Source organism: Electrophorus electricus, chromosome 2 (genome assembly GCF_041902795.1).
Source record: "Electrophorus electricus isolate QZ-2024a chromosome 2, ASM4190279v1, whole genome shotgun sequence".
Classification (NCBI taxonomy): domain Eukaryota; kingdom Metazoa; phylum Chordata; class Actinopteri; order Gymnotiformes; family Gymnotidae; genus Electrophorus; species Electrophorus electricus.
Genome location: NC_137498.1, coordinates 23,413,225 through 23,440,974, shown reverse-complemented (window position 1 = coordinate 23,440,974; position 27,750 = coordinate 23,413,225). Strand labels below are relative to the sequence as shown.

At 41.8% G+C, this 27,750-nt stretch overlaps 1 protein-coding gene across 3 annotated transcripts; it reads left to right on the top strand.

The window, feature by feature from the left end:
- The first annotated feature begins 37 nt into the window (after positions 1–37).
- arhgap39 (Rho GTPase activating protein 39) lies at positions 38–27,750 on the top strand. 3 transcript variants are annotated; one of them, XM_081696118.1, is made up of 11 exons: positions 38–615; positions 1,642–1,728; positions 15,533–15,919; positions 17,610–18,774; positions 21,416–21,580; positions 21,699–22,098; positions 22,582–22,655; positions 23,828–24,027; positions 24,386–24,477; positions 25,680–25,849; positions 26,034–27,750. In XM_081696118.1, exons 3-11 carry the CDS (start codon positions 15,576–15,578, stop codon positions 26,226–26,228), a joined length of 2,805 nt encoding a protein of 934 aa, XP_081552244.1. In that variant the 5' UTR covers positions 38–615; positions 1,642–1,728; positions 15,533–15,575; the 3' UTR covers positions 26,229–27,750. The 3 variants fall into 3 exon arrangements, with proteins under 3 accessions (XP_081552244.1, XP_026856061.2, XP_081552241.1); XM_027000260.3 differs by lacking the exon at positions 1,642–1,728; XM_081696115.1 differs by having other exon boundaries at positions 38–1,728.

The window sequence follows — 27,750 nt, the reverse complement described above, 5'->3', positions numbered from 1 at the left end:
TTTTTTCAATTTTATTTTAAAGGATCATTCAGCGTAAACACACTTTTTACTGCTCGAGGTCTGTTACTCTTTCGTAGGTAGCACTAGATGGCGCTGTCATCTTAGTACAGTGATTTTAAAGTGTTCCGCAAGGGCTGAAGAATGGTATCCTTCAGAAAGTTCAAATGCGTAGCGAGATGTAAAAATGGCAAGGATCATGCAACGCCAAGATAATCTGGTCAAATGGAAGATAACAAAAGACACCCTGGACTTTAGAGTTGTAAAGAAACCTGGCTGTAGAATTTTATAATTAGGGGGAAAAAAAATCTACAAGGACAGATAACATTTTCCCGCACGTTACATTTTTCTCATCACCTCCAAGCAGGGGAAGCAAGACAAGGTGAGTCATGGTGGCGTTACAAGGCTGCCATGGTAACCCCGCCGTTCCACTCTGCATGCTCGCCGCTGAGCACAAGATGACGTCAGGTTGTCGGTGGTGACGGAGACGCGGAGAGACCGCGCGTGCTCCAGATACAGCTCTGTACTGCGGAGGTAGAGTCCCTACCACCATGACTGATGTCCTGGGGATTACTCTCGCCGGATTTTAACTGGAAAAAGAGGGAACATGGCAGAGAGGTAATGCTGTCGCATTCTGCGTCCGCTATCACAGTGTGTTGGTGAGGATAGGATGAATGCGGTTATATAATGATGTTGAACCGGGGCAGACTGAAGACGACTGGAGCAGCAGGCACAGGACTGCGCGTTGGTGGTTCGGTCGTTGGCTAGCTTTCGAGTCAGCAGTGTCATCCTACGATAGTGGATAAGTTAACATGACCAGTGGGACTAACATACAACAGCTCTCGCAACCATTCGTTCAGTTACCATGCAAATGCCAGTTTTTTTTTCTCTTTCTCTCTGGCGTATGGTTGCAACATCCACACCCATAGCCATTGCTCAAGGAGATCCCGGCTCTGATCTCTGATCGGTTAATTGTAGATTTTCTGTCGTCCTCTTGCAAGATCGTCACACCAGGCTCAGTTCGAACATTTCACCGACCAAAACCGTCCCAAGGCGCGCGCGCGACATGGCAGCAGCAAATCCGGTCTGAGGACGCGGCTGTTCGATTCGCGCATCCCATTTCCAAGGCTCTCATCTTCAGCTAATGCCATTACCGAGATGCAGACACCTGCGGCACGCGATGGAAGAGTCGTTGAAGATTAAATAGAAAACTAATCTTATCAATCGGTTCTTGCTGCTCTCGTGTTCCCATCGTGTAAATTATTGATAGTGAAACATTGTGATGGTCAGTCACGCGAATGTTAGTTGAAACTGTCATTTTTATTGAGCGCCTGTGAGCAAACGCTAGCGTGTTTATCAGACTGAGTGCGTTGCCCACGGGCAAGACAGCTCATGGTGCCGTGTGGTCATTTATGGGCTACCTCACACATCCGGGCTGAGACTGTGCACAAGACACCGTGACTCCCTGCTTTGACGAGAGATGTGGCTTAAGTAAGGTGTGTGAGAGACAGAAAGAAACAGAGGGAGGAAAGAGGGAGACAGAGACCTTTAGCGTGTCTAAAATGGTATACCATTAAATATAAAAACCAGATGGCCCTTATCTTAGGCAGTTTAAATTACCTTTGTCTTTTATTACATTGATAGGTGCAGCCCATGATGAAGCGCTTTGGCTCATACACTGAATCTCAATCACGTGAGAGAGTGAGTGAGTAACATCTGCTGGAACTGCTGGTGAGCAGAGCCTGGGTGTGTACGTGTATCAAAGAGGCTACAGGGAGAGCCTTTATAGAAGAGCTCCTCTTCAATATGTACTCAGTCTGTTACATTCCCTTTTTGACCCTTATCTTAGAAGAAACATAAATTTTTAGGTTGTATCCAGGCTTGGTGAGCTAGCCATGTTGCACTTAGGCTTTATTTAAGCCTGGAGCAAAGCTCTCAGTCATGGGGGGGGGGGGGGGGGCATGGGATGTGTTTGGCTACTGCATTGATGGATGGCCGCATCGGTCAGAGCCGCCCCATGTCCGGATAGACCTGTGGAATACGCTCTAGCTGTCATTCACTCAGACTGTCCACTCCACGGTAGTGACACAGCAGGCTGTACCATTGATCTGTTCTTACACAGTTAACCCCAGTAAACAGAGCTCAGTCTCTCTGAATGTCAGAAAAGGGGCCCTCGTTGCTTCTAAATTAAGTTCATTCACCTCTGTCCATGACTTTTAAGTCACTTCATTAGGAAGGCAGACATTCTGTGATAACACTAATGTGTCATACGTATAAGAGTGGGGAGACTTTTATGATATACACCTGTTAACATAATCAGGCAGGTAGAACTGTAGCTAGATCAGGAACAAAAATGTATCAAAACCTTTATAAATGTCTCAGAATGTGGATATATACCAAGAGACATTTGTCACTATAGCTTTTTTTTTATTTTTACAGCAGTATTTCAAATCCCATGGTCAGGTTGTCTTTATGTTCAATTTTGTGTTACGTGTTTGTAGCCTGTACACTGGTACAAATTAAATGGCTTGGCTATAGTCCAAATCCTGTGTAGCCAAAGGGATGCAATATATCAGAGTGGGCATAAAGGTTTGTTTGTTTTTTTTCCAAATGCATTTAACCAATGAAAACACATCTTTAAATGTTGATAGAACATCCATCACAGTCTTTTCATTTTGCTCGCATCATTTCATTTGTTGTGCCACAACAATATAAAGTAAACCTGACAGAGTGTGACAAAAGCCAACTCTGCTTTAGAAATAAAAAGCTTCAGGGACAAATGTCATTTACGGTCTTATTTAATGTTTGAAGCAAAACCTTTAAAGTACTGTTGCTTTGGACCCAATTTGTTGCACAACACTGCCATCAACATGGATCTGCTTGAGTCGGCCCTTCCTGATGTCCCAGAAATACTGTGCTGACGACTGTTCTGACATGCATGCAGGGACGACGTTGGTAGCCACCCACCTCTCTATGACTATGTGGACACCATGCCTGAATCAGTGTCACCCTGCAGGAGAGAAGGACACCTACAGACTAACAAAAATACCCCTTTAAAAAAACCGGACTCTCAGTCATTGATGGCAAATGGCTGCTCTTACACAAACCTTTAGTTTAGTCAATATTAAAAAATATATATATATATATATATATATATATATATATAAAAAAAATTTGATTGTTTGTTTATTTGTTTGCTTGTATGCTTTACCAGTTTTCAGGGTACATGTCATAGATTTTTGAATGTTGTGTTTAATGTAAAAATCCAACATATAGTTTTGAGGGAGTCTTCTCAATACATCGCTATCCAAGTTTGTTACAAGAGCCCTTCAGAAACTGACAGTATCTTAGATCTTTATACACTCCTGACATACATTTGTATGGCATGTATTCGTGTCAGCGTCCTAATCATAACTAGTCGTGGTTATATTTACAGCCTCTGAACAGTAATTAGATCGTTTACTTTGAAACTTTTCCTTTTAGCAACTCACCACAGAAGCATACCAGTGTGGAATAGCCTACTGTTGGTTAGTAATCAGATTAACCCTGCTCAAGACTGAAAGCTTAACCATATGGCTAATAATTTGGTTTTGGTTACAAGTTCTAATTAAGGACACTGTCAAAAGTTTCTACCCTCTGCTTTGTCCTCCATTTTCATTTGACACACAAGACTGTTTCTGATATTAAAAAGTGAGAAACAAGTGGCAGTTAGATTATGAACTATAGTCACGTTCTCAAGTGTCATTTTGATTCCATTTATCATGCCCTTGTGAAATGTGTTGCACATCTGTTCACAAATCACCCCAGCTTCCATCATATTTGTATATTTTTTTGTCTTTGCTTGTTTGGTAGATGTAACTTATTAATGACATTATTTGATATAAGATTTGATTGGAGTATGACATAGCAATTCCTAAAACACTAACCACTAACCAGCAACATTTCAGATTGGAATAATTAATATATGTATATAATTAATTCTCTTCTTAAATTAAATACAAAAATTAAAAAGAAGCACCATGCTCATGCACACAGTATTAAAACATGCGTAAACCAAGACAAATTCCTTGGAAAAAAATAAAGTGATTCTGATTCTCTTAATACTCCTGAATCTGAGATTAACTTGAAAATTAGCAGCTATTTGGCACATGTAGCATGTAGCTGTTCAGACTTTGAGTACAAGTCTGAGGGATGGGGGCCGGGAAAAGCAGGCAGCGACCTCGCAAATGTAATTTCAGATGTGGCATTCTGATTGCAGCACACGGTGCCACAAAGATTCAGAGTCCTTTTTCTGGCGTAGCAGTTGAGCTGAACAGCTGCAGTCACTTTGTACAGACCCAAAGCTGTAAGAATTAGAGGGAATGACGTTGATGGCTTCTGTGTCATGCAGTTATGTAAGGGTACCATACACGCCCTATGAAAGCTTTGTTTTTGTTTTTTGTAATTACATGCATGCTGGTCCAACTTCCAAAGTCTTGACTGCCATTGAGAATACCACTGTGGCTTTGAAAGTTGCAGAGTGCCTTGGCTTAATATTGTAACCACATTCAATATGTGCTGTGTGTCATCACTCAGATTTGCTAGAATATTGTGGATCTTCTCCATAGGATTACAGTAATTAACTCTGCTAGCACATTGACACTGACAGGCCACATTTAAGTTACAGTTGCCTTAATTTTTACAAAATGGTGAGCAGCACATTTGCGGCCATTTTACAGCATAACCGCAATGACGGTTACAAACCCCACCTGATGAATCTGCCAGTTATTGACTACCAAGAAGCTAAATCTAACCAAACAGTGGTGTTAACAGGGCACATCTCTGCTCCATTTCATCACCGAGTCCATGAGTGGCAGGGAAAAGAAAGTATAAGCTCTTTCAATTCTCTTGTTATCTGCCAGGACCTAAATAACAGTTGTGTGATCCTCACTAACTTCTATAAACAAATAAATAACCAGGTGACAGCAAAAAGACAACATGTTTCATGTCAAGATGTAGCAATTTTTTTTCCAAAAACTAAAACAACATTGAGAAACCAGGTGGAGGAAAAATAAGTACACCTTTCCTACTTTTACATTCATTGAGACTAATTAGCAGCAGTGTTACTAATCAAATGCACAAGATTAGTTAATCAGCAAGAAGTGTGACTACCTCTATAAAAGCAGAACTTTGGTGTCCCTGAGCCCTCCAGTGTGTGTCTACATTATGTCATGAAGAAAGGATATTAGCCATGATCTCAGAGAAATAAGTCTTGCTGCTCATCAATTTGAGAAGGGTTATAGGGCCACTTCCAAACAATTTGAAATTCATTGTTCTACAGTGAGAAGGGTTGTTTACAAACAGAGAGCTTTGAGAACAATTGCAAATCTTCTCAGGAGTGGATGTCCCTGCAAATTTAGTCTAAGACCAGACTTATTCATGCTTAGAGATTTCAAGCTTAACGAAAAAACCTAAGAGCTACATCACATGCCCTTACAGGTCTCTGTAAGCATATTAAATGTTTAAGTTCATGACAGCACAACTAGAAAATTACTGAACAACTATGGCTTTCGTGGAAATCAAAAGTCCCTCCTTTTCAAAAGGAATATGGATGTATGACTTGGCTTTGCCAAATTGCATCTGAACAAACTATAAGAGTTCTGATACAATATCCTTTGGACTTTGTTCAGTGTCATGTTTGGCAAAAAAACAAACCCAGAATATCACCACAACCACCTCATACCAACTGTCATGCATGGTGATGGAGGGGTGATGAGTGTTGGCTAGTTTTGCAGCTACAGAACATAGGAAACTTGCAGTCATTGAGACCACAGTGAACTCCAGCAAATCAATGTCTGATGAAAAAGCCAAAAAAACACCCAAGTTGTAAGTCCAGACCGCAACCTCATTGAGATGCTGTGCTCAGATCCTGAGAAAGCTATGCATAAGCAAATGCCCTCAAACGTCAATTAATTCAAGCAATGTTGTAAAGAAGAGTGGGCCAGAATTTCTCAAACAATGTTAGGGACTGAAACTCCTACAGAAAACATTTACTTAATTTACTGTTTCTAAAGGTGATTCCAGCTGTTACTGAATTATATATGTACTTAATTTCTTCCACCTAGATTCTGTATGTTGGTTTACTTTGGGGGGGATTATTAAAACTATCTCCTCACCTGAGGTTCTTTTTGGATATAGAAGTGGGTATATAAAATTGTTTAGGCTCTGCTAAATAAAAAACATCAAATTGAAGGAGGGTGTACTTTCTTTTCCCTATGGCTATATCCTGGATAGGGGATAGCTAGACAGACCTTGTTTTAAAAGAAACAAGTTCTGCTAAATAGGCAAGTGCTAGAGAGATCTGCATATGTTTTTTTTTTAGACATTGCAGCATGATTTCATGAATATGTTGGAAATTCAGTAACTGACGTGTTGATGATGAACTTGCTATCTGGATCATCTAAAGCTGGAACATAAGTACTGAAGTATTGTGGTGTGCCCAGTGATTTCACAGATCTTCAGCTGCAGCAGAAGTGACAGGCTGTGTGGCATTTCCTTGAAGCTCCACAGAAAATCTTATTGCTTAATAATGTTGTTCAGTTTACCTTTGATGTAGAGGGGTGAAAATGATACCTAATGTATACTGTGGTTTCCTAGAGATAAAAACCTTCTCAAGTTCACGTTTATAGTGCAGTCACATAGCTGTACAGCTGTATGGGCATGTTTAGTAATGTATACATGTGCATAGCGTGTGTAGTAAATGGCTAAAACACCATTTGCAGCAAGGGACTTTGAAACAAAGTCTAGAATGGAGCAAGAAGAGACAGAAATGAGACAGGGAAGGAGTGTCAGACCAAGAGATGCTATGTGGACAGACTGGGTTAGGCAATTTGAAAGGAAGAAGAGAATATCTCCCTTAAAGAAAGGCTGAAATCCTCCAGATTTGTCTGTGTGTGTGTGTGTGTGTGTGTGTGTGTGTGTGTGTGTGTGCATACCTGGCATGAGTGTTCTATAGGTGTGAGTGTGTGTGAACGTGTGTGTCCATCCTCTCTTTAGCTCCTGATCTACAGATGTGGAGCATGGGGGTCATGGAATTGCAGAGGCTGTGGTTGCTAGGAGACTGTTGCCAGGAAGCCTTTGTCTAGTGGGATGGATTTCATTGGTGGTGAAGACTACAAAACTGGCCTTAGTCGCAGGTCATTGACACAATCAAAAACAAAGAACCAGGATAGAGTGCTTCTATTTTTAGAGGGAGTTTTAGCAGGAGTGTTAATAAGTGTATAAATACCTATTTCTGTAAACATGTGTGGGTGTATGGATGGGATAGTTAAATAGTGGCTTTGCAGTGCACTTAGCTTGGCTGTGTGTCTGTTTATGTACTTATGTGTGTTATTATAATCGTGCATTTGTGTATGACTTCTGCTTAAACAGCAAAGCTCAGTATGTCAGTTTTGCCTTGCAGATGTGTACTTTTATCTCTTCCTAAATGAAACTGCATGTAAGTTACACAAACCCAGAATACTTTAATTACTGTATGGGAATTAAAGGCTCAGATAGCAGTGTAGTGTCATAGGATTATGTCTTAATTTGATTTTGGCTTTGTTCTCTAACAGAGCCTTTCTTTTTTACAGAGGGTATGTCAAGGTTAGTGGCAGTATTCTGTTATCTCATGTTAGTCTTTTCTTTCCAAAACATGGAGTCTACAATTTAGGATACAATATAAGTGAGAGGATCTTTAAGGCACCTCAGTGGAAGAAAGAGAGATATTGTGTGTGTTGGAGTGTGTGGGATGTGTTTGAAATAATGGAGCAGGTGGATTTGTTAAGACGGTTTTGTTGAGGAATGAATCTCTGAGTTGGGGGAAGGGTGTTAATGTCTCAATAGCTGCCTGTGTGTGTGTGTGTGTGTGTGTGTGTGTGTGTGTGTGTGTGTGTGTGTGTCTGTCTGTCTGTCTGTCTGTCTGTCTGTGTGTGTGTGTGTGTGTGTGTGTGAGAAAGAGAGAGAGAGACTGTGTATGTGTGAAATCCTCAGAGGGAATCACTGAAGATTCCAAAGTCTTTAGACTCTGTGGGGGCAGAGACAGGACAATGTATGGAATGTTTGGAATTCTGAATGTGAAAATGCGGAAAACCATTTATATTCCAAAACTGCATGTGTTAGGCAGCCCCCATTTTCTTGAACAATTAGCCTGACCCAAAAAATGCAAAAGACACCTAGAGCACCAAAATACATACATCTCTAAAAGCACTGGTGATAAAGTTTGGCAAAGATTACTATCATTAGTCTTTGAACGCTGTTGCATAACAGCAGTGTGGAAAATATGAAATGGCTGTAGAAACAGTTAATGATCGTAGCATTGCGCTAGGAAGTGGGTACTATTCTTGTATCATTATCGAAAATAGCCTACGTGTTAAGAGGTTAAATGTGTGAGACTCACAAGGATACCAAGAAACAATGTATTTCTAGGTTTTTGATAAAAAAAAAAAAAATCAAACCACAGTTTAGGCTTCTAGCCAGATCTGCAAGGCCTCCAGCATGGTAGGAACAAATGCTACACGCTCACTTGCCTGTGTAAGAGACAGCACAAAGGGAGCCTAACAAAACGCTTTGATGCCCTACCAGTGTAGTCCAGCACCCCTGTCAGGTGTTTTTTGGGGGGTTTTTTCTAGAGGAATAATCCAGTGTTTTTCAACCTAATCTTTGTACACCACACCTGTATCTTATTCCGCATGGACAACGATTTCGACACGTTTCACTGTGATAAGATATGAACAGAAAACTGGTTCACTCAAAACACATTTATAATGGAAGCTTAGGGGTAACTGATGAATTCCTTGCTTAGATGTATAAGATATGAGATATAAATAATGTTTTAGCTGAGCTGTTCTTAAATATTTGTTTTATCTAACTTTCGGACACTCCAGCAACATGGTGAAAAGCATTTCTGGTTAGATAACATTTCCATGAGGATTTGTGGTATCCGTGTATGATTAGGAAGAGACATATTTGCCTTGTGCTGCATACCAGTAAGTAATGCATTGCCACTCCTTTGCAATTCCTCTCTTTGTAAAAGTAGCCGTGTCTCTGAAAGCATGTATTACACAGATTTACTGATTAATTCAATTTAACACCTTTGACTGAAGAATCAATACAATATGTTTGGCATAAACATCTATTATCAAAGTTAAACAACTGCCCTACTTCCATTAAAGGTGTGATTTGAGTCAGTCGGTTTTCCATTCTTTTTTAAATGATTGTGGGTGTTGATCAGCTATATGTGAGCCATATACTTTTAAGGGAACACTTCAATTTGTGCTTCCCCACACTATTCAGTTCACTTAATGAGCACCTACATGTCAGGAGGAAAAGCCATTTGAGCCTTTCTGATTTCTTTTGGACTTTGGCCAGTACAGTTCAGCTGAACATTAACCAGGAATAAATGGGCCCACAGTGCATTGCTACTGCTATAGACACGCCATGTGATTTCATCAAAATCACTCCTGGGATCATAGCAGGGGGGTGGGCATCCTAAGGTCTCCTCGGTCTGATGCAAATCACCGCTGTGGCCATTAAACAGCGATTTGCGTGTTTTGCTGGTTTCATGGCTGATCACATGACTGCTCATCATGGAAATGGACTGAGTTTGGGTTGAGTTTGCTTTTGTTTATTTATTTCTATTTCTTTCTTAGTCACACACTCTCTCTCTCTCTCTCTCTCTCTCTCTCTCTCTCTCTCTCTCTCTCTCTCTCTCTCTCTCTCTCTCTCTCTCTCTCTCTCTCGCTCTCATTCTGCTTAGTGTTATAAACCAGATAAAGCAGTTCAAATGAATTATTTATTATATTTTCATGGAACTGCATTTAAAACTTCTAGTTCTGCAAAGGTTACTGGTACTCGTTTATGTGTAGAGAGTGAATCTGTGCCCCTTTAGATCATTAAAGTGTTGTATTAAAGTATAGAGTCTGTTTTTATACCCTGGGTATGGTTTTCCTTCATTTAAAAGCACATATAGAATAATCACTCCTCAAAAGCTTCTCAGTCTCCTCTCAAACACAGTCTAATGAGGAAATTAAGCCTTTCAGTTGTAGATAAATCTTAAGATGTCCCTCCAACCACTAATGTTGCATACCATGCTTTCTGTTGGGTTTTATGGATATTATTTTGTCTTTTATTCAGCATTGTTCTTGGCCACATTCACTCCAGAAGCAGGAAGTGCTCAAATATGGTATTACTGTTATTCAGAACATGACTGTGTGGTGCATTTTCAGAAAGGAGAATAACTGGGTGTTTAGAAGGTTTAAATGATCACCCCATTGGAGCATGTTTAAACCCTTTGAGAATCTCCAGAAGAGCGTAAAGCGTATCAGTGCTGATGCTATCGGGTGGTTGTGCTATACACAGCTATAAATTATGGTAAACAATAATTGTGATAGGGTCTGCCTTAAAAAACATAAAACATATGCTTAACATCAATTCTTAGAGACTGGCAACCCCTACTTATTTCTTTCAGAATCTGGTAAGTTCTGTTTTCTGTGCCTGAGAGCAGTTCACCAAGCTTAAGCTCAGATCTGTGCAAAATGACAAGCCATCCAAATTTGGTTCCCAGACATTTTGAACTTAATTCTCACACCACATCATGGTAGCGTGGGAAGCAGTTTACATAGACACAAGCCTCTCGTTGTTGTGTGAAGGCATCTTATATCTACAAACCACATTCTCCCTGGTGTTGTTGGACTGTTTGAAATCTGATAGAGTCTTGGCCACATGCATAAATGCACATGCATGTGAACGGTCGCCATTTATAGTCCTTGGATGTCTCTGGAATGCTCGGTCCCACGTTGCAGCCAGGCGTCTCCGGTATTTGTCACAACTGCCATTTAGTGTGTCGCCAGCGGCCTCCAGACAGCATTTCTGCAGCACCAATTTAAAACTGGTCCTGATGGTTTCCCTGCAAGTGGCGTCTTTTAGCTACTCGGTGCTCTGAGGCCCTTCAAGACATGAAAAGATGGACGTATCAGTATCTCAGACGGCAGCTGCAGAGCAGCTTGTGAAAAGTGCACTACTTGACCCGGTCATGTTCGATCTCCCAGAGACATTTAGCAAAACTGTGCAATTCTGACTGGTTTCCGCAGGCTCAGCAGTAGCACCTCCGTCTCTCTGTCCTTGCATTGCTTTAGACCTAGCAAAGTTGTAATGGTCCTTAAAGTAAATGTTCAAAGACAATACAGAGAAAGAAAATGCTCTGACCCTCTGTGGGTTATATCAGGATCATAATACCCCTTTATATACAAAGGCTCACCCTGAAAACAAACTAGTGGCACATTTAATTGCTTTGTAAAAAATAATGTCACCTAATTATGCCCATAAATGTGATTTTAATTAAATCCTCTCTTCTCTTAACCCCCTGGGATTACTAAGTAACACATCCTCTTCTGTTGCCAGCTCTGAGGCATACATACACGTGTGTGTGTGTGTGTGTGTGTGTGTGTGTGTGTGTGTGTGTGCATGCCTGCAAAGACAAGCAGCTGTGGTGCTCTGGCTGTGGTCTTTCCCAGAATGCTTTTAGGCACAACTGGAGCCACACCTTGCCATTGGCTCGCAGACTGTGCTGGTCCTATGCAGCTCTTAGCAACCGGGAAGAGTGACACAGTGGTAATTTTTTTCTCTGCTTCTCCATATCTTTTGCTTTCTTCATGGGCTGTATTTTAATTAATGTGCAAACACCAGAAGGGTAACTGTAGAGTGTTGTATTGTATGTCATATTATTGTGTATAAGCAATGGACAGTATCTGACAGGCATGAATACTTTCTGACTGAAAGAATGTAGGCTTGATTTGGTTTTTCTTTATTAGTCTGCTCATGCTACAAGGTCCACAGGAGCTTTTGAGTGACACTTGGAGTTCAGGATGTCACTGAAGTAATGCATGAGGGCAATATAATATCATGAAACCTGTCTGGAAATAAGGACTGCATTGTGTCAGGTGTGCTGTTGCATGACTAGCAAACACCTGTTCATCCATGACTTTATGTTCTTCTCTCTGACAAATTTCATTCATCTATTCATTTAATCTTTTAGCATAAATCCTATTTTAGCTCTTACAGCTAGAAATCTTGGCAGTTTTCTGTACCATTTTTCAAAAGCCCCTTGGTGTCAATTTTACAAGGCAAAAGTAAATTATGCCCAAGGCGAAACATAAATCCGTATGTTCCGATAGGAATTAGCCTTATATTTCCACAGCTCCCGATCTGTTTAGGAGGGGTACGGTCTCCAGTGTGTAGAGGGGAGAGAAGAGGAGAGAAGGGTTGAAAGAGGGAGAAAAGGGAAGGCAGGAGAGAGGGAGGAGTGCTTAGAGAAAGAGGCTGTAGTGAAGCTATTTCATGAGGATAAATGGTTATCATCAGTGGGTCAGCTCAGCGGTGTCGGATTATGTCTGGGGTGAGTGAGTGAGTGAGTGAGAGTGTGTGTGTGTGAGTGAGTGTGAGACAGAGAAAGTGAGTGAGGCAGAGACTGCTCATGTGTTTATGACACACCATGCACATTCTTCTCTGACCTTGAAGAAGGTCTGTTATTTCCAGAAACACCTTATTTGTAAATATCAAATCAAGAGATGATAATTCAGGGGCCTTCCTTACCTACCTAGTGTCCATTTCTCTGTGAAATGCTCATCCATCAAGAAACTCTGATCGGACCTTTACTTTGACCTCTAAGACTGACTCGGTCTGTGAAATCCATCCCATTTAGTCCTTACTGCACTGAGCTGTGAAGATGTGTGTCATCGACCTAAGTGCCTTATCTCAGTGTGACCTATGAACAGGAATTCATGTATTATGTCTTCTAATGAAATTTGAACCATTTCTACAATCTCAAGAAAGTATGGCCACTTCACTGAAACATTATTGGTCAGTCACTCATGAGTGTTCAGTGCTGTTACAATGGCACAGGGAGGTGCCACAGGTATGTAGTATCTGTGTTTCAGTGTGTGTGTGTAGTATCTGTGCCACAGTGTGTGTGTGTATGTGTGAGTGTGTGTGACAGACTCATGGCTCCCATAGAACCACACCTAATTGCCTGAAATGGTGTGATGTGCTCTCTCACTCTTTCTCTGTCTCTCTCTCTCTCTCTCTCTCTCTCTCTCCCTCTCTCAGTCTCACTCAGAGTTTTCTCAACCCATCAGCCACCTCAGAGACTCTCTCGTTGTGATTCTGTCTCATTGTGGCAGGTGCCGTGTTTCTGGGCTGGGAGTGGGGGAAGGGTCCTACAAAGGTGGTACATGTGTGTGGTTTTTAACTCAGTATGCACAGAGGTCCTAATATGAGTGAGGAGGTTAGGCATCCTGAAGGCAGCAGGGTAAGCAGGAGCCGTCACATTTCACTGAACTCATGTCAAAGGCAGACTCTCTCTCTCTCTCTCTCTCTGTCTCTCACTCACTGCAAAGACCCTCTCAGAAGAAATCCAATCTATCTTTAAAGACTGTTTCAGTAGATAGTGTTATAGATTACATTAAGTCACAGTCAATGCTATCACAGGGCCGTTACAGACTGCCGTTAAAGACTAACGGACTGGAACGTTAAGGACCGGTGAACCTCATCTATGACCCCTTGACAATGTGTACTTCTTTATGCCATATTGCCAGGAGCCCACAAATTAGAAGTATTTGTATAACCCCTTCAGAGAGGACAAAAAATAAGTGTGCAAAATGTGTTCATCCAGTAACTCTGTAAATGCAGCATGGAAGATCATTACATAATGTGTTTGTGCCTGTGTGGGTGACTGAATGAGAGTGAAAGTGAATCTCAGTGAACCCTCAGATTCAGTTTGAGACACATTGTTTGCTGGCCTCATGCAGGTGTCTGATGGTCTGATGGTGTTTGATGGTGTGTGATAGACAATCCTAATTGTCGTTTACCACAATCCCCAGAGAGTTACTTCACCCTGTTCTTAAAACAACATCTAACAACAAATTTGGGGCTGGGGGCTGTATTTTGCTCCTTTTTAGGACTAACTATATCCATGATAATAAGAAAACATAAAAACTTTATTGGGAGATGTGGGTTTCTCCACAAGGGAAAATGAACTAAAACATTTCCTTTTGGTCACTGATGTTAGGGTTGGTTAGGGTTAGGTTTGAGTGCAGGTATATTATTATTTAGCTACAGTAATACAAAGTCAATATAGCACACAAAGATAGAATTACAAGACTGTGTGTGTGTGTATGTGTGTGTGTGTGTGTCTGCATTTGTGGTTGTGCATGTGCGTGTGTGTGTGCATGTGTGTGTGTGTAACCAGCGTTTACATTTTATCTCTAAACTGATGACTGAAGGACAGGTAGAAAATATAGTGAGTGTATGATATCTGGAGAAATTAAAGTTTAGGTTTTGGAGATTAAAGGAGAGAAATGCAGAGTGAGAGATCAATCTGATCAATTCTTCATTTAAGATCATGTATATGATGCTGTTGTGAGGTTGCATGATCACTGAGGGCTGAAGATCACCATCCTTCTGACCTTCTGCATCACGTTCTTGCTACAGGCAGAAGGTGTCCTTTTGGGCCCAGATTCCTGCCCAGCCTTTGGCCATAGCTCTCTCTCCTGATGTCGACAAGGTTGTGCATTCACATCGGGTAAAATGATCTTTGATTGGTGGTCTGTCACATGTGGATGATTAATGACATAGAGTTTTGGAGCAATGCTTTCATGCGCATTATCCTGATCGTTTTTTCCAGTCCATTTCAAGCGTCTGACAACAGGAGGCAGGCAGCTAACCAACAGCCTTGGCCTATATTTTTCCCGACATGCAATCAGGTGCACCTGCACCAGAGAATCAGATTATCCATGTAAAAGTATTAGGAAATTAATTAATACTCTCTCATGTTCTAGAGCATTCAGCAATCACCAAGTCAGTAAGATTTTAACAATTAGATTAACCAGGTTTAGGGTAGATCCAGATTAGATTAAAGGATCAGAAGAACTTTACTGCAGGATTAAGTAACTTGATTGTCACAGTCACAAACATACTTATGAATTTACACACAACTGGATATGTATGCACACGAGCACACACTCAAGCAGCCAGAAAAAGATTGGATGATCTGACAGAATCCAGCAGACGCTGACCCTGTCATGTTTGGTGTTTAAATTGCTCTTCATAACTGTGCATACTCAAACTCACATTCTGAAAATGAAAGGCATATCTTTTCCATATTAAGGTGTAAACATGCATTTATTATGACGCACACACTAACACTTCAGACATGCATTAAACAAAAAATTGATGGTAGTCATTTGTAGCAACTCCATATGACTCATACCTGTGTGTGTGTGTGTGTGTGTGTGTGTGTGTGTGTGTGTGTGCGCAAGTATGCGTGTGTGTGTGTGTGTGTGTGTGTGTGTGTGTGTGTGTGTGTGTGTGTGTATGCATGCACATGTGTATGCACATTCCAGACTGAGTGAATTGCCGCAGGTCTCAGGCCAATGTCAGGTCACCACACATACTGCAGTCTCATCTTCTCTCTCTATCTCGAGGGTGTAGTATTAAGTGTTCTCCGTTTTGGTGTGTGCAGGTTGGAGTGGGTGGAGATCATCGAGCCGCGCACGCGGGAGCGCATGTACGCAAACCTGCTGACGGGTGAGTGTGTGTGGGATGCACCTGCGGGTGTGCGCATCAAACGCAGTGGCCAGGACCAGTGGTGGGAGCTCTTCGACTCCAACACCTCGCGTTTCTACTACTACAATGCCTCCACCCAGCGCACTGTCTGGCACCGGCCACATGGCTGCGACATCATCCCCCTGGCCAAGCTCCAGACCCTCAAGCAGAACACGGACGCGGTGCCGCCCATCGCCGCAGCGATTGCTGCCTCGGCAGACAGCAGCCCTGCCCGCAGCGCCATCAGCAACGCGTCGTCGCAAGAGCAGGAGGAGAAATCGGCACCCAGGGAGGAGGGTGAGAGGTGAGGGGAGACAGGGGGAGCGAGACACGGACCGGGAGTGGGAGGCCAGAAAGAGAGAAGAGACAACGAAAGAGGGTGATGGAGGTGAAAGAGATAAACCCAGAAAATGTTTCAGAATCGTAGAACATAAACACAATCTATTCCACAATCCAGGAGTCCTAATATCTGTTCTAAAGTCTTTGGATAAGTTCTCCACTGTATAACAATGTTTTGTGTCTGTCACTTTAGAATCTTTTTACTCCATTTTTATGCATTTGTTCTCTTATGTGTATTCATAACTAAAACCAAGTGTCATAATCAAGTCTTTACTCTAGCAGTTAGGACGGTCAGTTTGGAAGGGCTTTGAATACTTCCTCTGCTTTACCCTTATCCCTCATCATAGTCATATAGTTATAGAATATGTTCTACCCTCCTAATGACAGCAGGCCAGGTTGTCTACTATTGTGCACATTACCTTAGGATGGAGTATTACATGCCAGTGTGTTGGAGAAAAAGATTTAGTCTCAATACGAATTCCCAGCTGAGCCTCAATAAACCCAGGTCAAACAGGAAGTTCCATTTTTCCACTGATGGCTTATGGCCGAGCTCCAGCACAAGATGAATTTGTTTTTCTTTTTTTGACTGAGGTTTTCTCTTACCATTTATTTCCCTGAATATGTCCCTAAGGAGCTTATTCATGACACTGTAAAAACTGGTATCAAGAGTAATTAGAAGTATGTTGTTAAAATTAGTCACGGTTGTAAGAACAAGTGCTAGCCTTTTCCAAAATAGCCGAAACACATTTCAGATAGATTTTCGCTGAAGTGAGTGGAATTCAGTTTTAAACCATCTGAAAAATCTTTGGTAGATGCATCAAGTGGTGGCACTGGTCAGAAATGTGCGCTTTAACCATGCAAACTCCTTTTTAATATGAATGCATTGCGATTCATGTAACATATAGTCCACGGTGTATATATAATTGGGATATATATTTCAAATGGATTCAACTCTTACAGTTTGACCTCTTGAGAGAGAGGAAGGAAGGCAGAAAAAGACACTTAATTGTGTGTGACCCGAAGAGAAAGAGAGCGAAAGAATGTAGATTGATGTGAAGGTCAGATATGCATGAATAATTCATGACCGGAGAGAAAGAGCGTTTCACTTTGTAGTGAGCTTCTTCTTGAGAAGAGAAAGATGGGAGGGAGAGAGAGAGAGAGAAAGAGAGGGGGATGAGCAGCTCAGTAGAGGTTTGATCCAGCTCCTAAATGAGAGACACACACACACACACACACACACACACACACATGCACGCACATGCATTCTTACACATTCTGACACAGGCTTGGCTATGTCAGCATGTCTGGCCATGGAAAGTTTGCAGTCTGCCAGAGTGGCCAAGTGCTGAATTGATTTCACACTACTGTCTCTATGCCTCCTTTTTAATACTCACACAGGCCTAGCCTATACAATTAAAGCCTTCGAGGATTCCTAGATTTATAGACAGAAAGGGGGTTTTGGAGGGTGGTTATGGCTTATGATAACAGTTTTGAGCTGTCTTTTAAAACGGTAAATTAACATACTCCGATAACAGCAATATGTAATTAAACTCATGTTTGATAAAGGTGACATGAACTTTATTAAACTGTGATATGGAATCTCTGTCATAACTAAATGACTGATAAATCTGTCTGTGCATCTGCTTCTCTGTCAGGTTCAGGTGGGGAACTGGCAGCAAGGACAGGATGTTGATTAAAGTTTCTGATAGGGAGCCGAGTTTTCTGACACAGGGCAACGGCTTTTCTGGCTCCTCCCCACGCTCCAGGCGCTCATCAAGCAACACCCCCTCTGACCCAGAAGCCACTCAACACTCTCTACCCGACCGCCGTCAATCACAGTCTCCTTTCTTGAAGAGGGCGGAGCTTGGCGGAACTCAGCGCCGTTGCTCGGGTGATTCGCAGCCCCCTTCTCCACGTTACGCTTATGAGCCTCCACTTTACGAGGAGCCGCCCTCAGAGTACCAGTCTGCACCTATTTATGAAGAACCACCCAGTGATATGCATTGTGACCCCAGCCTTTATGGCTCTGATAGGTCACCAGCACGTAAACCTGGTCTTTACCACTCCCCTAAACAAAGCCCTTCCCCATACGGTCAACTAGTGTTGACCAGACAAAGAGGTTCTACCCCAGAGAAGATCTCCAACCAGGGAGACCGTGACTATAGCTCAAGTGGGCGTGACTATAGTTCTGCAGGGCTGGACTATAGTTTCGATGGACGGGACTACAGCTCTGGTGGGCGGGATTATAACTCTGGTGGGAGGGAGTACAGCGCAGCAGGGCGGGAGTATGTAAAGCAGCTGGTGTATGTGGAACAGTCAGGCTCCTCCCCCCGATTCCGGACAACGGAGCGACTCCTGAGCTACGGAACGACTGGACCGTGTGGAATGTCCGCTGGAATGTCTTACGGTGGCTCTTTCACACTACAGCACAGCCATGAGAGTGGCGGTGGCAATCGAAAACGTAAGAACCGCAAGCCCTCTTTGCCTGGTGGTGAGGGGGATGGCAGTGGTTTGGCTGTAGGAGCAATGCTTACACAGGCACGACTTGCCTGGGAAGCACAGCAGCTCATACAGCAGCGTGGGGGTGGGGCATTGGGAGGCGGGGCCAAGGACGGTTATGAGAGCGACGGGGCCATGCCCCTGCCACTGCCGGGACCAGTGGTTCGGGCATTTAGCGAGGACGAAGCTCTGGCCCAGCAGGACACCCACTGGAAACGAGCTACTCTGGACAGACTTGCATTCCCTCAGACACTTCTTGAGAAGAGCTTGTCTGTGCAAACCAACCTGGCATCACCAGAACCTTATCTGCACCCTTCCCAGGTATTATACACATCCTTGCATCTGAGCAAATATACGGAAATTCTTGTAATATTGGTCATTTGGTGTCCACAAAGTCTCACTCTCACACTGTCAGAAACTGACAACTGTCATGGCGTTGCTACCACTTCGTCAGCTAACATTGCTGAAGTGAAAACAGTTGTCCCACCCTGGCACACAAAACCTATTACTATTAGTGTTGTTCCTTCCTAACCTTCAAAAGCAGTGTTCAGTTTGTGGATGTCAGATTTCATCAACTTCCTGGTTTCCAGTCATTCACAGGTGTGCATAGCAGCTTTCCAGAAGTTGTTGTGAAGTAAGAGCTTAATGCTGAAGTCCATTTTAATATTTGCAAATCACCACTTAAATGCTGCCTAGAAGCTAGATTGGAATGACACTCATATTAAGGAGCTATTACCTTACTTGTGATATTAGCTATAGTGGCCATATTAGGTTAGTATAGCACTAGTTCCTGATTGTGGTCCATCATCGTACTTTTAAGTGGTCATGGTGAACTTAAACAGCTAGTATAGCAGAAAACAGAAGGACATGCACACATGTATACACACTGACACACACACACACACACACACACACAGAGGTGTGGATAATCATATAAAGCTCATTTCAAAGCACTTGGTCTTCTGCCAAACATTCATTAGCATCCTTTCATTTTAGACCTTCACAGCTCTCTCTCTCCCACCGTCCTCCTCTGTATTTTACACACACACACACACGCAAACACACACACACACACACACGCAAACACACACACACACACACACACAAACACACACACACGCAAACACACACACGCAAAAACACACACACACACACACACACAGACACACACACACACACACACACACACACACAAACTATTACCCTAGGAAAAAGTGAATGTAATACCAAGCATTCCCTCCAACTGGCTAAATAGAGGTAAATACTAAAACATTCAGTGCAAATTTGTAAATACCTATTCTGATTGTATGTCTGACTGTATACACACATGCAATCTAAGCGACACTGTACATTATTTTATTATTTTTACTGAAACTGAATTATATATGGATTAATGTCTACTTCACTCTGTCAAACATACTCAGCAGAAAATTCTCTCTCTCCCAAATGCATACACACACATATCAGATATGGACTGGCTACAGTAGTATATACACCCACACTGTACATGAAGCAATGAGAAGGAACAGGTACTAATTAATAAACAATGGCAATCTCTTATTGCTACAGAGAGAGAAAGCGAGACAGAGAGAGCAATGAGAAAACTGAAGCGCATGTCTGCTTATTAAGCACATATTCACAGTTTTGGAGATAAGTAAATTTCACCTCCAAAATGAGTGATGATCAGAATCAAAATGATATGTATTCACCATTACAAACATATAATATTTGTCTCTGTGAAGTTGGTTAATAGAATAGAAACAGTTAACTATATATTATATTCAGTGACATACAATGTGTTAGAACATGCAGCTTTTATATATATATATATATATATATATACACACACATACACATACACACACACACACATACACACACACACACACACACAGAACAGTTCGCAGTTCATAATATGTAATTATGTACAGAACCAGGGCAGTCAAGATACACAGTAAAGCTTTCAATAGTTAGTTTGTGATTTGTTATGATCATTTGCATGACGTCTTTTTCTGTTTTTAGTTTCTGTTGTTTTTTGTTTTTTTTTTCAATTATTCTTTGTGTTTTTGTTAGCTTGGCAGTTTGAAAAATGACTACTGTTGATGAGGTAAAGGACAGAGCCAGAAAGAAAGAAAGAAAGAAAGAAAGAGACAGAGAGAGAAAAAGAGTGTGTGTGCGTGACTCATTTATTAAGAGCATTAATTAGAGCAGCCTGCAGTCTGCTTACAGTCCTGTCGCTAGCAGCCGGTTTCCTATCTTGAGTCTGAAAAATCAAGCAAACACATTTAAGTGAAGCCTCAAACACATATCATAAGGTGTGATATAGAACGGCAGATTTCACAAAATGGATGCACTTCCAACCATGATGCACATCATAAAGAGTGGCAATAACTTTTCTACTGGTGCTGAGTACTGAGGGCAATTTAAAAGTACTGAGGGCAAAAATAGCACAAGTGTATTTCAAGGACGTGTGTTCTATGCTGCTGTATGGACATGAATGGAAATGCATTTTTCCTATATGTTACTATATAAAGGCTTGTTTAAATTCAAAAGCCTGCCATTCTGTCATAAGGACTGACCTTGATAAAACACTTCTTATCCAGAAACTCCAGAAACATGCAGAAACACATTTGTTAATAAATAATGTGTATTAATATGTTAACAAAATATTGTTGTCAGTATTTTGGGACTCAGATCACTGGAATACACTTCTGTGACGTATTCAGACCTTATGAAATATCAAAAAGGTGAATCATGGTGATGAGCAGATACTTATTTTTGTTTGAATCCAGGCATGTCCAAATTCAGCCCTCACACTGTTTCTGTGTCTTTTCCTATCATCCCCCTCCTCTTCTCTTCTCCCTGATTGTAAGACACCGTAACTCCCCGGATTTCTGTCGTAACACTTGTATGGAGTCTGCCTGGGCTCATTATAGCTCTGCTCCCTCTCTGTCTTGCCTAGTCGGAAGATCTCGGTGCGTGCTCACAATTCGAGGCGAGCCGGAACGCCCGGAACATAATGCCTAGTGCCAGCTGCGGCGTGTTTCCGGAATTCTCCCTACGGAAGCCCTCCTCCGAGACTGACATTGAGAACTGGGCGTCCAAGCACTTCAACAAACATACACAGGTACCTGCCACACGACTTCAGCTTCATCACATATCCACATGGCACACATACACACACAAACACACACGAAAGTGTGGTGGGTCGACCTGCCATTCATCAGTCCACCTGCGTCCATCAGGGCCTGTTCAGGAGGAAGGTGTCCATTGCCAATATGTTGTCATGGAGCAGTGAGCCAATCAAGAAGCCCATGATTGTGACAACAGACCGCATGGTCAAGCGTGAAGCTGTGGAGCTCTTCAAGCTAATCCAGACCTACATGGGGGACCGGCGCGGGAAAACTGAACCAATGGCTGTGGCCCTGGAGGTGGCAGTACGTGGCTGGAGCCACCAGGGTCTCCGGGATGAGCTCTACATCCAGCTGTGCCGGCAGACCACTGAGAACTTCCGCTATGACAGTCTGCAGCGTGGCTGGGAGCTCATGGCTATCTGCCTGGCCTTCTTCCCTCCCACGCCGCGTTTCCATAGCTACCTGGAAGGTTACATCTACAGACACATGGACCCACTCAACGATACCAAAGGTGCGGCCAACACCAACAGAACTATTGAACAACTGGGATTTCCACTTTCATAAAGAAGATGACTGGATTGTATTTGTGTGTGTGTGTGTGTGTGAGAGAGAGAGAGAGAGAGAGAGAGAGAGAGAGAGAGAGAGAGAGAGAGAGAGAGAGAGAGAGAGAGAGTGAGGACGGGTGTGTGGAGTTTTTCTTGTATGGAAGTGAAAATAAGCCTACTTCTGACATGTCAATATAGTAGTGAGACTGATTAGATTAGTTTCCCACCAGGTGTAAATCAAAACTCATTAAAAACAAAAGTCCATGAAAAACTTGAAGGCAAAAGGTAATACCTTTTTAGTGACATCCTGGCATTAAAGGTGTTTATCTGTATGTGTATAATTGTAGAAGTGACATTCTGACCTGAAAGTAGTATTTGTCTGTGTGTTTTTGTTGTAGGAGTGGCATCCTTACATTAAGTTGTATATGTCTTTATGTGTTTGATTGTAGGAGTGGCCATTAGCAGCTATGCGAAGTACTGCTACCGTAAATTACAGAAATCTGCACTAACTGGAGCTAAAAAGGTCAGTGACATCAGCAGCCAACAGCATCGGACTTTCTTCTGTCTTCTGTTTCTTTTTGATAGTATTTGTAGTCTGAAATTTGTGTCCACTAGGGCTGTACAATCTATTGTCAGTTGATTATTATCACAATACTGAAATTTGTAATACCAACATTGCACTAGGTTGCAGTAGACAAATGAGCCAATATGCAAATGGAACAATATGAAAATGGTACACAATCAAATCAAATGTTTTGATCAATCCACATGATCCAACAAACTTAAATAATTCTGATCAAAATAACAGAGGGCAATATTTAACTGTATCATTTCAATGGTTCACCAGTGCATTTGTAATATTTTGTAAGATACATCACAAATTGCAGCAACAATATAAATATAATCACAATAAAATATTGTATTATTTCCATCTCATGCAGTTCTGGTGTCAATTAGTGTATTTCTAATTCAGATTTAGTGGCATTTTTTTTAAATTTAGTTCTGAGGCTGCCTAAAGCGTTCTGGCATTGTCTGCTCTGATTGGCCTCAGGCTGGGGGAAAGGGGGTGTCTTGCCTTGGTAATTAACATGATTTAATTAACATTCAGTTAAAGGCTAGAATGTACCTATTGCCATGGATATGTCCCCATGACAACAGATAGCCCATTTTACTTGCTTTTTAGATTCTAGTAATTGCACATGCTAATGCCTATGATGATATCACACATTGACTTACTAGGTAATAGTCAAATATTGATATAATCTGAAAACTTGATACATATGTTCACATATATACAATAGTAAATTAACCATACATATTCATTTAACACTGAGATTTTGCTGTTTTGCAGTTGTTTGCTCTATAGTTTATGTGCTTTTGAAGGCTAACAAACATTGGGGGTGTATGATTGTGTACCTGTGATTATGAATGTATGTATGTGCTGTTTTGTGTGACTGGGCCTGAGTATGAGTGTGAACAATTTAATTGCCTCACTTGCTTATGGGTGCCAGTTGCCTGTAGAGTTTCCAGTCACTGAAAATGGTCTGAAATGTGTGTGTGTATTTATGTCTGCGTGTGTGTGTGTGTGTGTGTGTGTGTGTGTGTGTGTCTGTGTGCCAGACTCTCAGCAGGAATATAAGCGAAACAATTAACTGACTCTCTCTCTCTCTCTCTCTCTCTCCCCCCCCCCTCCAGGGTTTAAAGAAGCCTTGTCTCGAAGAGGTAGCTTATGCCCGGAATGCCATCTTTAGCCCCTCTATGTTTGGCTCTTCTCTGGAGGAAGTCATGGTGATGCAGAAGGAGCGTTACCCTGACAGACAGTTGCCATGGGTACAGACCCGTTTGTCAGAGGAAGTTCTGGGTTTGAATGGAGACCAGACTGAGGGCATCTTCAGGTGAGACACACACTCCTGCATAAGTTCTAATGCCAGTTTTGCAGTTTTGTAAAACCACACTGTATTCACTATGTCTAAAAATGCAAAGACGTTTTAATTTGTGGTAACATGAATGTGGCTATGAGATAGATTTCCTTCATTTATTCCTTCATAAGTGCTGTTGAACTGATGAGGCCAGACTTTACGCATGACATCTAAGTGAAAAGACACAGAATTACTTTGTTTGTTTCATTTGTTGATTGGTTTTGAGAGGCTAGGCAAAAAAAAGACCAAATTTGTCATGAAACACAATGAATAGACATAAATTTGCATTTCATTGCATTGCTACTGTGTGCGCATGGGTCTGTGTTTCTTTCAGGGTGCCTGGAGACATAGACGAGGTGAATGCGCTGAAGTTGCAGGTGGACCATTGGAAAGTGCCAACAGGCCTGGAAGACCCACATATCCCAGGTACTGCTTCTAGCTACTAGTCACACAGAAACTAAATCTGGACCCAAAAGCTGCTGAGGTGTGAAAAGCAAGTCAGCTAGTGAAATGGTAGTGTGATTAAAACAACTACTCACTGTTTTTATTATTTTAAGAAATTACAATGTAAGTGAAATATGGATATTATCTAGAACATAACAAGCACAGTTCTGTGGAGTCTTCAAGTATTCCACCAAAGCCACACTTGTATACACAAATGACATATCTGCACAGTTTTGCACACAATGCTCTTTCTCTCTCTCTCGCACACCCCCCCCACACACACACACTCACACATGCACGCACAGACAGATGCACACACACCTTTAGCCTAGGGCATTATGCAGTGCTCCATTTCTCACTGAATATAAATAGCCCAGTCTTTCAATGCATTATGGGAGAAGAACCAACACCCCTTCACAACACAAAAATACTTCTATAAAACAGACCAAAGTTTTTAAAGGATCAAAGCCCTACAATTGCCATTTGAAGCTTCAGTCAGAAATTTCAGAACAAAAAAATGACAGCTCTGGTTCAGAATTTTCTGAAACATAAAAGGCAAAATTGTGGCCACATTTTCCTTCTGAAATTTACAGTTAGAGCTCTGAATCCCAGAACAAATGGAAATTAAACTATCTAAAGGAAATTCTATTTGAAAATCACTTAGACAGTAGATTGGCAGTAGAGGGGTTTCACAAATTCCTGACTCTGGCTTTGAATGTGTACAGTGTCCATCTTTTAGAGAGAGATGTCAATCTTATTAAACTAAAGATATTTACATCAGAAGTGCATCAAAGATCAGCTTTTCCACCATAGTTTTGTGATTGGAAAATTGCTATAATTTTTTCTGTAGCTTGCTATCTTCATAAATAATAAAGAGCAATACTTTAGGGCATACACTTAAACTACAACTTTTAATATTACCATGATTAAAGACTTTTTAACACAGTGGGAAAATATTAATCATGAACAAATTAAGTTGTAGTGTAATGTGCTGATGTACTACTTATATAAAGAGCACACACACACACACACACAGCTACATGCAATGACACTTACCCAAGGGATATACGTCACTCAGGTATTGAGTTTCATTATTGACCAGTTGAGGTTTACACCATCTGGTCTACACCCAAATGGCAGTTGGTCCTCCCATTCTTACCCCACCCCTGTCTTTTCTCTGCCAGCATCTTTGTTGAAGCTGTGGTACCGGGAGCTGGAGGAGCCAGTGATTCCTCACGAGTATTACCAAGAGTGCATCTCTAACTACGACAGTCCTGAAGCTGCAGTCAGCGTCGTCCAGAACCTTCCTCACATCAACAAACTGGTGCTCTGCTACCTCATCCGTTTCTTACAGGTCGGTCCATTTCACTGTCTCTCTGTTTATCTATCTATTATGTATCTGTTTATCTGTCTATCCATTCATCTTCCCAAATGCCCAACTGTAGCTCTCCGTGTTCTTAGCTGGACCTCGTGCACTCCATTGGCTATCACTTCCCCTCCTCACGGTGGCTGTCTGCTTCCTCCACTTCCCTCTGCAGGTGTTTGCCCAGCCTGCCAACGTAGCCATCACTAAAATGGACGTAAGCAACTTGGCGATGGTGATGGCTCCCAACTGTCTGCGCTGTCTGTCCGACGACCCGCGCGTCATCTTTGAGAACACCCGCAAGGAGATGAGCTTTATCCGCATGCTCATTCAACACCTTGACACTAGCTTCATGGACGGAGTTCTATAGCCTGCAGAACATGCATACGTGCACACACACACACTTTCATACGCAAACATGCAAAACTCATCTGTATGCCTACGTTCTCCCTTTGACATACACATATATAGGCATAAATATTACACAAAATGTGAAATATGATTATGAACAAGCAAAGCAGACTCTGTAGACATCTCTAGAGCAGCACACATTGGTATGAACTCACATGCAAACACACAGATTCACACCCACTGGACTGCACCTACATTCCGTTTCAGGCCCTTTATGATTTCTGTGTTTTTGAATGGAGCTGTGTGTCCATGTATACCAGTGACCTTGTGAGTGTGTTTGTGTGTGACTGTGTGTCTTGAAAGTGTGTGTGCGTGCATGTGTGCGATTCCGTCTAATACTGATTTTTAACTTGACTGACCTAAATGACAGTCTACTAGTCTACTTGTTTTTATATGATTAATTTATTTTTTATTTATTTTAACAGGTGTTTATAACTATTGCGTTTTGAGACAATTTGTCAGCCTTGGCACTGTGTGTGTGTGTGTGTGTGTGTGTGTGTGTGTGTGTTTGTGTGTGTGTGTGTTTGTGTATGACAGAGAGACTGCGACTGTGAGTGTATGCTCATGTTTATGTACAGAGTGTTTCACATAACTGTTCTCATTTGCTTTCTGACTGTTTTAACATACCACTCTGTGTGAACTACTGGGTGAAGGCTATGAAGGAACAAGGCACATGCCACCATGTGCACACTACTGACACACCACCCCAGCACAGTCTCTCAACCACACACTAACACAAACCTACAACTCACGTTCACTCATAGGTCCTGAAGCACACACCACACACACCAGCAGACATTGAATTGGGTTGGTGATTGTAATGACATAACACACTGCCACATATAAAAAAAATGAATACATGGTGTACTCACATATTTCTCCTCCCCTCAGGAGGAGCAGAAGAGATAGCATGAGGAAGAGACAGTGATTAAAGAAGTTTAATTTTAAAAAAGACTAGGCTTATCTAGTCTTCACATTCAATTCATGGCCACCATGTTCATTATCATTTAAGTAATTCAAAAGAGAAAGAAAAATACAAAAAAAGAAAAATGTGAATAACATAAACAAAAATGTAATATCACAAAAAGGAATACTTCAAAATCTGACAGCAAGTGAGTTGAGAACGACAAAGGTTTGGGTTTGTTTGTCATTTTAGTGAACTAAAACCAAGCTATTAGCAGAAACATAGGAGTAATAAATGATACATAAATTGCAAAATAAAGATGCCCAAGCTGGATAACAAACCACTGAAATGTGTCTGAAAAGGAGTGAGAGGTGAGAAATTTCAAAAAGAAAAAAGTTAAGATGAAACACTCGAGTAGCTCACTGTGACCAGCATCCTCAGAGCAGCACATACACACACCACAAGCACACACACTTACAAACCACACACACACACACACACACACACACACACACACACACACACACACACACACACACACACACTCACTCACTCACTCTCTCTCACACTCACTCAC